Source organism: Microtus oregoni, unplaced genomic scaffold, assembly GCF_018167655.1.
Source record: "Microtus oregoni isolate MIOR12 unplaced genomic scaffold, Mior012 000015F_ref0000493, whole genome shotgun sequence".
NCBI lineage: Eukaryota > Metazoa > Chordata > Mammalia > Rodentia > Cricetidae > Microtus > Microtus oregoni.
In genome coordinates this window covers 26,290,001-26,302,231 of record NW_024543074.1, presented here as the reverse complement: position 1 = coordinate 26,302,231, position 12,231 = coordinate 26,290,001, and the positions used below count along the sequence as shown (strand labels likewise).

Genomic DNA, 12,231 nt, shown 5'->3' with positions numbered 1-12,231 from the left:
AAGTTTTGGGTCCTGTCATCTCTGCCTGTGAAGGCAGAATTTTTTTATTTTTAACCATTATCATTTGTTAGAGTATAACTCTGGCCCTTGATAAATTTAATTAAGAGGCCTGAAGCCTGAGTCTCAGCATTCCACCTTGAAGCCACACCTGGCAGCAGGAAAGGACCTCAAGCTGAAACTCCCACCCAAGAGTGGGCTGTACAAAAGGAAAAACTTGTAGGATAAGAACTTTAAATCTTGAAAGATCCCCTACTTTCTTGGGAAAGCAGAAGAAACATAGCAAAAATGACAATTTCACTGAAAGCAGTTTACAGATTCAGTGTAAATGTCCATTAAAAATCATAGCAACATTCCTCACAGAACTCACATACAGATTTTAATGTAAATGTTCATTAAAATTATAGCAAAACTTTTCACAGAACTCAAAAGAACAATCCTCAACTTTATAAGAAAGAAATAAAAACTCAGGATAGCCTAAACAACTCTAAAAATCCTCTGAATATATCACAGTCTTTGATTTTAAAACTTTTTTACAGAAACACAGTACTGAAATTAATCTACCTTAGATATAAACTTATATACCTACAAACTAAAGATTTTTGACCAAGAAGCAAGATTTTTAAAATGGAAAAGAAGCATATTTACTGTCCTAAATGAAGGTGCAGCTTTTTGAGTCTAGATTTCTGTATAGCAAACCTGCCTGTCAGCTTTCACTCCATATGGCAGGGGTTTAAAGACATAGGCTCTCTAGCCCTAGCAGCCAGCCTGCTTGGCAGGCGTAGCTGTGTGGATTGTACCCTAACTTCTCGCATCTCGAGGGACTCCCTTTTGAGTCCGCAAGCAAACACATAAAGCAAACATAAATCTCTGTTTTTGACTCTTACTCCTCTCTCCCTGATTGATTGATTAAATTCCTGTATGAATTTCTCTTCCTTTGAAAGTCCCATATCTTTTTGGATGACAGTGATCCTGCGCCTACCTCATTCTGCAGATCTGTCTGAGTTCTACAGCCGCAGAATCTTCTTTTTTCTTCCTGTTGTTGTCCCGGGACTGCGCGTCATCGTCCGATAGTCGTCCGATAGTTGGCCGTGCTCCGAGTCACTGGTTCGGGCGCCACTGTTGATTGCTTTTGGTCCCTGTTCGGGTGCCACTGTAGATTGCCTTGGCGGGTTACTTAGTCTAGGGTTAGTAACCCGCCTGGCAGTTCAGTTATTCCAGGGTCCCGGAGAGGCACTATCTGGAAGATAATGGGCTAGGAGACAAGGAGGCTAAGCTGGGGTTCCTGTCAAAGCCTCCGTTTATTAGAGATGGGGTACAGCTTATATAGGGTAAGGAGTTGGGGGTGGGCACAGGGGCCTGGGCTCTTGCCGCGTGGTTCACGTTGGTCACGTGGTTCTTGTTGGTCACATAGGCCAGGAAGTCACAACTAGGAGATGACACACCTAGTTCTCTAGATAGTTTGGAATGTGGGGTGGGTTCCGCTAACAGATAGCTCTCCATTAACAGCCAATTTGGGTGTGGGGTAGGCTCTGTCAATAGAATGATTCCTAACACAATTAGGGGTGTGGGGTTCTCTGCAGACTCCCCAGGGTGATGGTTCCTGTAATGATTTTAGGAGGAAATTGGCTCCTGACACACACACACACACACACACACACACACACACACACACAAACACACACACCGTCTGGGAAGCACTACGTGCCCAGTTTATGCAGTGCTGGGGATCAAGCCCTGAACTTTGAGTGAGCTAGTCAAGCACTCTAAGACCAAGCAACACCTCAGCTTTGGGTTTGGTTTTTTGTTTTGTTTTTTGTTTTTATCTTTCCATATTACCTTTTGACCACAGTTTGTTCACAAGCAAAGTTTTGGGTCACTGTTGTTGTTGTTGTTAAATAGAATTTACAAGTTCAATTGTTACCCAGTATGCATTGCACGTGTTCACACTTCTGTGGCTTCACACACACTGTTTCTTCTGCCTGTAACACAATCAGCTTCTCCTAATCTGCCTTGCAAATTTATCCATCCTTCAAAGCTTGACTCCAAGGTCACTTCCTTGGAGCAGCCCCCCCTTACAGGAAAACTAGTCACTTAATTTGTGCTATCCCCACCCCTGGCTTCTCTTGCTGGGCTAACACTCGCTGGCTGTTTCATTTTAATGAAATCAGGGTCTTGCTACATAGCCCAGGGTGACTGGGACTCACTGTGTAGCCCAGGCTAGCCTTGAGTTTTTGTTCCTTCTGCCTTAGCCTCCTGAGTTCTGGGATTACAGGAGAATGCCACCACAGGCAGCTTCTCGCTGTGCTGAAGTTGGGTGCTGACCTGTGACCCTGGATGAACTATATGCAGTCTCCACAGGTGTGGGGTTTGTCCTGGATTCACCAATGAACCACCTACATCTGGCACAGTGCCTGATCCAGAACAGTCCAAGTGCAGAGAGAGTTTGTTCACGCGAGTTTGAGCTCTGCTTGGCAGGTAACAGTCTTCCTTTTTTACCCCTCACAGTGAACACGTGACTGCATTTCCTTCCCCGCTTTGGGAAGCCCTGCTCACCACACTACTACCCTGTACATCTGGGTTCTTAGATGGACGAGGAAGGTGAAGAAATCCAACCCCAAGAGCAGAGCTGCTGGGCCACTCTGCCAGATGTGTGCCTGCGACGTATCTTCTGGTGGCTGGGAGACAGGGACAGGTCCAGAGCTGCCCTGGTCTGCAGAAAGTGGAACCAGATAATGTACTCAGCTGACCTCTGGCGATACAGGACCATCACATTCAGCGGGAGGCCATCTAGGGTACACGCATCCGAGTTTCAGTCAGCGCTCTGGTATGTTAAGAAATTCGGCCGCTACCTGGAACACTTGGAAATCAAGTTCCTGAATCCTTACAATGCCGTCTTGACCAAGAAGTTCCAGGTCACCATGCGAGGCCTCTTGTCATGCCTCGGCAAGAGTAACAACCGTCTGAAGTCACTCTCTATCCAGCACCTGGAGCTGGACCGAATGGTTTGGAGAAACAGCATCAGAGGCTCGCTCATCAAGAGCCTGAGTTTTTTCTTAAAGAAAATGGGCAAACACCTGGACCATCTTAGCTTGAAAGGAGCCCGGCTGACAGTGGAGCAAGGCTGCCACATCCTCAACTCCCTGAGCTACCTTCGGAATGAGAACTTGGCCTCGGAGCTCAACATCGAGGACTTCTTCAGCCATCACCTGGCCGTCTATGGCAGCTCCCACTTCAACAAGGCCATGGCCACATTCCACAACCTGACTTTCCTAACCCTCAACTACAACTGTATCTCCGATGAGCTGCTCGAGACCCTGAGTGAGAACAACGCTGGCACCCTCCGGACCATGAACATCAAATGCCACGTTCACGACCCCCATGGCCAGGTCGTCTGGGGCATGTCCTGGGCCAAACTGGCCAGGGAGGCCAGCAACCTGAAGGTGAACTTCTTCTTTGAGCGAGTCATGAAGTATGAGCGCCTGGCCCGGATCTTGCTGCAAGAGATTCCAGTCAGGAGCATCAGCCTAAGAAGCTGCTATTTCAGTGACCCAGATTGGTCCATGCGGCCCACTCTGACGGATCTCCTGCCTGCCTTCCGAAACACACTGCAGGTAATTGGGGCTTATGAGGAGCTACTGTTCACAGGAAAGCCTGCTACCTACCTGTTCTTGGCTAGGCTTCTTTTTTTCTTCTTTTTCTTTTTTTAATTAGGATTTTTTTTATAATTTAATTTTAAGCACATTTGTATGAGAGTGTTAGATTCCTGATCCAAACTGAGTTACAAGCAGTTGCGAGCTGCCATGTGGGTGCTGGGAGTGTTTGAACCTGGGTCCTCTGGAAGAGCAGCCAGTGCTCTTAACCGTTGAGCCATCTCTCCAGCCTCTAATTAGGATTTTTTAATATAATCTTTTTTCATTTTACATAGCTATTCCTGTTCCCACTACATGCTCACTTGGTTCTTTATCAAAGTTCTACATGTTCCCAAGCACACTCTCGGGCCTCCCACGCATCTCCTTGCAAGACAGCTATTCACTGCCTACACGCGGGACTTGGGGAACTTCCTGGCTGGCTGTCCACCAAAAAGAGCTCCTTTCCCCTATTGTCGAGCTGTGAAGCCTGAGCCAGGAGGTGTCTTGCTGGCAACAGGCAGCCTCTTCCCACTGGCTCACAGCAGTAGACAGGTGGCCCCTTGGTTCCTGGGGTCGGCAATAAGCGGAGATGAAAAGAACCAAACTTGACAGGTCACTGGAGACGTCTGGGCAGTGCCGGCACCTCTGAGCCCTTCTCCCCACCGTCTCCCTCCCATGCTTGTCTAGAAGCTAACATTCGAGTTCAACAACAACCACGAGTCGCTAGACGAGCACCTGCACCTCCTCATCCTGGCCTGTCGAAAACTGTTTTACTTCAAAATCTGGGCTTTCCTGGACGTTACATTTGTGGAGCGGATCCTGAAGAGCCAGGAGGAGAGGCAGTGCTCCCTGCGCACACTAAAGGTAAGGACCCTCAGCTGCTCGCATGGGTTGACGCAGGGACACCTAGACTTGGCACGTCTGCTCTGATGAAGGGTGGAAATTGGGACAGGAAACACATACGAGACAGACACTGTCCCCTGCATCTGTCCATGGGAGATGACCAGCCCCACAGGCAGGATCTGGAAGTCTTTTACACTCTGTCTCCCAGGGGCTCTACATCCATGAAGCCTGCCAACTTTATTTTTACTGAAGATGTACATTTTCATATTATTCCCTAAGCATAACATCCACATTATAGTAAGAATTATAAGCAACTCAGAGATAATTTGCATGCATTGTTTTATTTTCCATAAGGGACTTAAGCATCCATGCATGCATCGTGGATTCTAAAGGAGATCCTGGAATCAATCCCTCATGGGTACCAAGGGAAACTGTGCTTGGGGTTTTTCTGATTCAACCATTAGTTGTGTGTGTAGATGCATTTGGATGGCTGTCAGATCTTAAGTGATGTAGTCATCGTATGTGTGTGTGCGTGTGTGTGTGTGTGTGTATGCATGTGTGTATGTGTGTGTCTGGTGTTTCTTTATCGGCACAGGTGAGAATTTATACAAACCGATATGAGACAAATGAAGAGGACAGGACCCTGCGGGAAATTTACAGGAAATACAGAAAACTGATCGATTCAGAACTTAACTATTTTGTCATCGCCTACCCCATGATGTAAAGAGTGCTTTCCAGAGGAAGACATCTAGACGCACTTTAACCTGAAAACGCGGTTCTCAGGGAATTACATTTGGGACTCCCATGCTCTCATCCCTTTTTCTTCTCTCCTTCTTTGTCAGTTCCACACCCTCATGAACAGCCTGGCAAAGGCTGGACCTGCTGGTGATGGCAAGGCCCCAAGCGTCTTTAAAGTGCTATCTTTACCACCAATCCCGGCTGATTGCTTTTTGTCATTTGGTGTAGTTTTGGGTTTGGTTTGATTTGGTTGGTTTTAGACATTTCCACTTAGCCACAGTTTTCTGCTAAGGGAGTCTGACTCCTGCTTTCCGGAGTAGGTGTGGCCAGACAGTGGACCAACCTTCTTCAAGTCGACTTTACCCATTTGGAAATACTTTGTAGCCAGGCAGTGGTGATGCATGCCTTTAATCTTAACACTTGGGAGGCAGAGGCAGGTGAATTTCTGAGTTCAAGGCCAGCCTGGTTTACACGATGAGTCCCAGGACAGCCAGAGCTACACAGAGAAACCCTGGAAAAACAAAACAACAACAACAAGAAATGCTTTGTGTCCTGGCTGACCTTCATGTCAGAGCCTCCCGACCTTGAGGTTGTCTGGGCCTGACCACACACAAATAGAACCCACCAGTCCATGGATGATGCAGGCCTATTCCTCCTTAAGACAGAACTACTCACGGAAGGAAGGAACTCAGATGCCGGGTTATCAACCCTGTGAAAGAATCCTGCCTCGCCTGGACCTATGTCTCCTTTTAGTTGCAAAGACAGACTAGAAGTGGCAGTTACACCCATGTTCATAATGAATCTGCAATGTAGTGTGCCCTGATGCTATGCTAAGTTGGGGGAAAAACACCAATCTCTACATTTAGAATTATATCTATCATATAAAACACATCTAAAGACATTTTTAAAATCTGTTAGAGTTGTAATAAAGACTGATTGGGAGTAGAATTTTGTTGGGTATTTTTTGTCTGTTTTGTTTCCCTTTATTTTTCAACTTTTCTACAATGATGATGTCATTTTTGGCTTTTGGCTTTGGTTTTTGTTCGTTTGTTTTCGTTTTACAAGACAGGGTTTCTCTGCAGCTTTGGAGCCTATCCTGGAACTAGCTCTTTTAGACCAGACTGGCCATGAACTCACAGAGATCCACCTGCCTCTGCCCCCCCCCCACCCAGTGCTGGGATTAAAAGCATGTGCCATTTTTGGTAGCTAAGAACATGATCTAATATGCCTCTGGTCATTAGTGACCCCCAGTGACCTAAAGACCTCTCACTAAACTCTGCCTCTTCAGGTTTCAAACATGCCCAGAGCCCAGAGATGGCGGAGGCAGATCCCACTGTTAACAGCCTAGGCCAACGGTGGTGTATACTCACAGGTCTCCCTGAGCAAAATGCCTGCTCCCCATTGCACACAGAGGCACTAGGGGACTCAGTTCTCACCAGCACAATCCTCCTCAGCATCAGGGGAGGAACTGCGCTGGTAGAAGGCATGCACAGGCCGCAGTCAAGTGCACCACAATTTGAGCTGATCCGAAAGCCTACAAATGCAGCCAGCTCACAGAACTGAGTTGCTGGTTTCGCTTAACGTGTGGTGTGTGTGGTGTTAGCATCGGGAAAGCTAAGTCACTGATAAAGACCTGCTTTGCACTCACCTGGGACTGTGGTTACCCACCCCCTTCACTTAAGGCAGAGTTAAATTTAGGGATTGTGAGTCATCTTAGGAAACAGACTCCCCAGGATTAGGGCTTTGAAGGATTGGTCACTCCCTGGGATTAAGGTATTAGACTATCAGGTCGGATCTGGAAACTTTACACTCAGACTCTAACTCTGACACCTCAGCCACAATGAGCTAATTGCCGACCATGCCACAGTTTTCCCACCCACAGCACCCTTGCTACTAAATTCCACTATGGGTCTAAGGGGCCAGCAGCCTACTTGAGTATGAATCCTATGTTTGGTACCCTCCCAGGCCTCAGTTTTCCCACCTATAAAATGGAGATCACAGATTGCACTGCCACACATAGCAAGTACCCCACGGGTGTTAGTGGCTGCATTATCAACAATACACGTGTAAGCCTATCCAAAGCCCAACTTGGCTTGGATTTGAGATCATAAAATATTTCCTAGGGACCCAAATAGACCCAGTTTTTGCTGTTCTAAAAACAGCATCAGCCTCTTTTGCCCCATCGACTTTGCGTATGCTATACCATTATGTCGGATGTCCCTTCCATTTCCACCAAGTTGCAGCTATTATTGAGATCACACTCACGAGTGGCCTCAGCCCTACCCCACCCTCCCAGCCTGCTCCTCTAGTCAGGCAGCCATGGCCTGTGGCAGTTCTTTGTGTGAGAGACATGAAAACTCCCTGGAAGTCAGCAATTGGAAGGAGGAGGTACAGGGATGCCCAACATGAGGTGATGGGGGGAGGGGGGATCTCAGAATGCCTGCAGAAGAAGAGGAGGCGCTCCAGAGGTGGGGCAGTGAGTCTGCTCTTGTCACTTTGTCTTGGTACACTGGCCGCCACGTTTTCTCTTTCGTTTCTGGTTCACATAGCAGAGAACAGCTGCCATCCACGAGAGCAGCCAGACGGAAAGGTGGCTTTCTCTCCCAAGCCCAAATTCCTCAGGAGAGGGACTTCTTGACCCAGTTTTCCATTAGCAGCCACTCCTGGCCCAGTCAACTGTGGCGGGAAGCAAACAGGAGAGGCCTGGGGGCTGCTGGGTCAGCGTGGAGGAGGAGGGAACTCCCCACCGAAGAGAATAAGCAAGATGACACCCTGTTGCTCTCTTGGGGCCCTGCAATGTCCCCACACTGTCTGGTCTCAGCAGGGCCATTCAAACATATTGGTTAAAGGAGCAAATGATATAAACTTCTAGAAGCTTCAACTAAGAAAGGGCATCTTACAGAAAGGACTGTTATCTGCATGAGAGGACCTGGGCATCTGCCTCCTCCTGCATCCTTTAGATACTCCACATCTCTATGTGTTTCAGGTTCCAAATCCTGATTCCTAGGGCACAGACTGTGATCAGCTGCCAGGGAAAGCAGACTGTCTTACAGATGTGACAGCAGAGACTTTTGTGTGCACTGCTTGGTTCTCAGAGAAAAAACCAGGGGAGCTAGAACGTGGCCTCAGGGGCAGCTGTCTGGAAACTCTGTGGGGACCTGAGTTTTGAAGTCCCCCCACCCCCCCCACCCCCGATTCCTCTCTAAACCTCTATGTTTATTTAGCTCAAGCTAAGAATATCCTGACTGGTTAGCTTAAGAACAAACATTTATAACCAGAGGCAGACGAATCTCTGAGTTCAAGGTCAGCCTACTCTAAAGAACAAGTACCAGGACAGACAGAGCTACACAGAGAAACCAAGTCTCATAACAACAGAATATAGATACATGAAAAGTAGGTGCTAATTTCAAATAGGTCTTTCTGGATGTGAGGGCAACCTGGCTGCCCTGTCTGTCACTCTGTGGATCGCCGATTCAGCTGATCTGACTGGCTAGACAAGCGTCCCCTTCCTCCCTCCCTGTTCCACGTTCATCCCTCCTGAAGTTGTGCATTCTTCAAAGAGGACGACCTTCCTGGAATAGAGGAGACCAGTCTTCAGTGGAAGATAGCGGAGTAGCCGCGTTCCCCTGGTAGAACCTCCACACAAGCTCTCAAATAGGTCTTTCAGATTTGAGTCCCCACCGTAAGTGTCTCTCTCTGGTGAGCTGAGATGACAGGCGTGGGCTGCCACACCCAGCCCCTTGCTGCTTTTACAATGTTTCTAATCGACATTAAGTTTCATGCCTTTGTTTTGCCTCATTCACCTCTATAGTTGCTTTCTACCACACAGCTCTGATTTCCCATTTCCAATAGCAGTGCGGTCTTTTAAAGTAAACTGCCTGTAAAATGAGCATGTTCCAAGGCAGTGCACCAGACCTTGTCAAGGAATGGATTCTGAAAGTGTCAGTCGTTTGGTGAGTGCCACAGCCAGCGCTACAGAGACACCCTGGCTTGAGAAACTGAAACAACAGCAATAATTAAGAATAAGCATTGATTTCTCCCACTTTGGGCAAATGGGAAGTGCAAGGCTAAGGAGCCAGTGGTGTGGCATATGATGAAAGCCCGTTTTCCAGTTCGTTACAGGGTGGGGGCGTGGAGGGGAAGGACACTTAAAGTCAGTAATCCCATGCAGGAAATCTCTGCCTTCGTGACGTCAGCTCAAACCTGTTACCTCCCAAAGAGCCCACTTCCTACCCTGATCCACTCTCTGCGGCTGCTAACTGAACTATTGAAAGGTGAAACTTTAATTCTGTTTTTCTTTCATGCTGATTATGGACAAGATCAGCTTTAGCTCTTTTAATAAAGATTCAAGTTTAAATGACCCCTGATTTAAAAGTAGTTTTATTATTTGTTTGTTTTTTACACGGTGTCTCACTTTACAGTCTAGACTGACCTTAGACTCACTATATACCCCAGGCTAGCTGTGGACTCTTCAATCTCCTGTCTCTACCTCACGAGATGTATCCCACTGCGCCTGGCAAGAATAAGGTTTATTTTCTCTGGCTGAGTGGACAGAGAGGCTGCAACAGGTGGACTTTGTAGCTACAAAGGTTCAGACAACTGTCAACTACTGCCGACACCCCTGTGAAACAGACCAGAACAGCTCTTGACAGAATGTCCTCACTCCACACAAGTGCTAACAAACAGGGAAACAAAGACAAATTTGTTCTCATGAAGCTGGTGCTCCTGAGTTTCATATTTATATTTTAATAAATGGTATCTGCCACAACTGAAATGTTGCCCACAATGACAGTGCCTGCCTAACAGTGAGTTGAGTGACCCTTTTTTTTTTAAATAGGTCTGGCCTGGCTTTTATAGTTGGGGAAACTAAGGCTCAGGAAGCTGTGAAGCTTGTTCTGGGTCCTCCGCAGGCTGACAGATGGGTCCGCTCCAAGTTGTACCTAAGTGCAGAGCCTGGTACCGAACAAATTCTGAGCCCGGGAACCCTGTGCTCAGGAATGATTTCTCTGTCATGTTGCTGGCTGTGCCAGGCCCCATCCCTGTGCTGAGTGGGCAGGAGTTCTAAATCTGCCCTCCAAGCCGGAAAAGGAGATATTTTTTCCCTTCCAGGTCAGAGCAGCAGAGTACCCACAGACTTCCCACTGGCCCTGGGGCAGGGGGTTCATGTCTCACTCAGGGTGCGAAAGGCATTCCGAAGGGTGGTGCTCAGGCCCTGAGGGGTTGAGTCACAGAACACAAGGCAGGCATTAGGCTTCAGAAAGGGTTTTCCATCTCAGCTTAGCCACTTGATGACAGCAGAGAACAGATACCCAACTCCTAAACTCCTGGGTGTTGGGTCCGTAGCCCGAGAAGGCCTTGTGCCCCTTGGCACCAGATTTGGGGGATGTCAGAAATCGAAGGGCTCTGTGCCGTCTACGCCAACCCTCTCGTTCTACGGGTGGTCCTGGCCAAGACTAGAATCCAGGTCTCCTGGTTTTCTGGTTGGTGGTATGTGCTCACCACCTGCTGTCCCCTGGGTGTCAGGACACCAAAAGTCAACCCAGAGAGCAGAGGCAGCTCACTGTGTAGACGGACACCGAGGAGGCCAGCCCTTCCTAGCTGACAGGTGAATGATGGGTAAGCGGTGTCCCTTGGCCAATGCTCTTCCTTCCCAGCCACGCAGACCTACTCCTGAGTGGCTGTGTCTCCGCAGAGGCGGCTGTGTCTCAGAAGAGACGGCTGTCTAAGGGAGAGCTCTCGCTGGAAAAGAATGGCAGCCGTGGGGAAAGTGTCTTCATCAGAACCTTTGAGAGGTGTATAATCATGGCAGGAACAATGTAGCAATGTGGCGCAAGGGTGCAACACACAATCAGGAAGAAAATGATTATTCTTTAAAAATGAGACTGTTTCTGAGCAGTCGGAATTGTGACAATGTGAAAGTGGTGTTCCAATAGCTTGTGGTTATTGAGAATCTGCTTCCCAGGTGGTGGTGGCGCACACCTTTAATCCCAGCACTCGGGAGGCAGAGACAAGTGGATCTCTGTGAGTTCGAGGCCAGCCTGGCCTACAGAGCAAGTTCCAGGACAGGTTCCAAAGATGCAGAAAAACCCTGTCTCAAAAAAACAAAACAAACAAAAAAAGCAGAAAGAGAATTTGCATCCCTCTGACTCAGACTGGGCATGGGATCCTGTATACAGGCTCTCATTCCATCCACCCATCGTAGGAGACCTCCAATCAGGGATGCCTGACTCCAGAACTTACATGTGTATATGCATGCATGTTTGTAGGAATTACAAGAATTTATATGTGTTTACAAGAGCTTCACTACTGAGAGATACCGCCAGAGCCAAAACATTGAGGAGTGTGGGTGGGTGGAAGGGTGAGGAGAGAGAGAGAGAGAGAGAGAGAGAGAGAGAGAGAGAGTCTCTTACTGAATCTAGAGCTCACTGGCATAGCTATACTGACTCACCAGTGAGTCCCAGCATCCCTCTGTCTCCATCTCCCAGCACTGGGATCACAGACACATGGCTATGTGTGGACTTTTTTTTTTTTACATGGGTATTGGGGATTCAAACTCAGGTCCTTGTACTTCACCCACTAAGCTATCACCCCAGCCCTTCCCCTCCCAATGCCTGCTCTCTAAAGAGAATTGTTTTTAACTAGATCCATCCACACTACTTGGGAAGCAGCACAAGGGTGCCATGGGGCAAGAGTGGAAGTTAGAAGACAACTTGTTAAAGCCAGTTCTCATGTGGGTCTCAGGTACCAAACACAAGTCTTTAGGTTCGGCCACAAGTGCCTTCCCCTCCACCCAGAGTCATCTTGCCAGCCCGTAGATACCTATACGCTTAACCACTCTTAAGAAATTCAAATCTGGGCCAGGCAGTGGTGGCACACACCTTTAATCCCAGCACTCGGAGACAGAGGCAGGAGGATCTCTGTGAGTTCGAGACCAGCCTGGTCTACAAGAGCTAGTTCCAGGACTGGCTCTAAAACTACAGAGTAAACTCTCTGTCAAAGAGAAAGAGAGAGAGGAGAGAAA

General features: G+C 47.9%; 1 protein-coding gene across 1 annotated transcript; it reads left to right on the top strand.

Moving 5' to 3' along the window:
• The first annotated feature begins 2,585 nt into the window (after positions 1–2,585).
• On the top strand, positions 2,586–6,145 carry Fbxo39 (F-box protein 39). Its single transcript, XM_041664796.1, has 3 exons — positions 2,586–3,611; positions 4,317–4,493; positions 5,068–6,145. Exons 1-3 carry the CDS (start codon positions 2,586–2,588, stop codon positions 5,194–5,196), a joined length of 1,332 nt encoding a protein of 443 aa, XP_041520730.1. The 3' UTR covers positions 5,197–6,145.
• Positions 6,146–12,231: the final 6,086 nt, after the last annotated feature.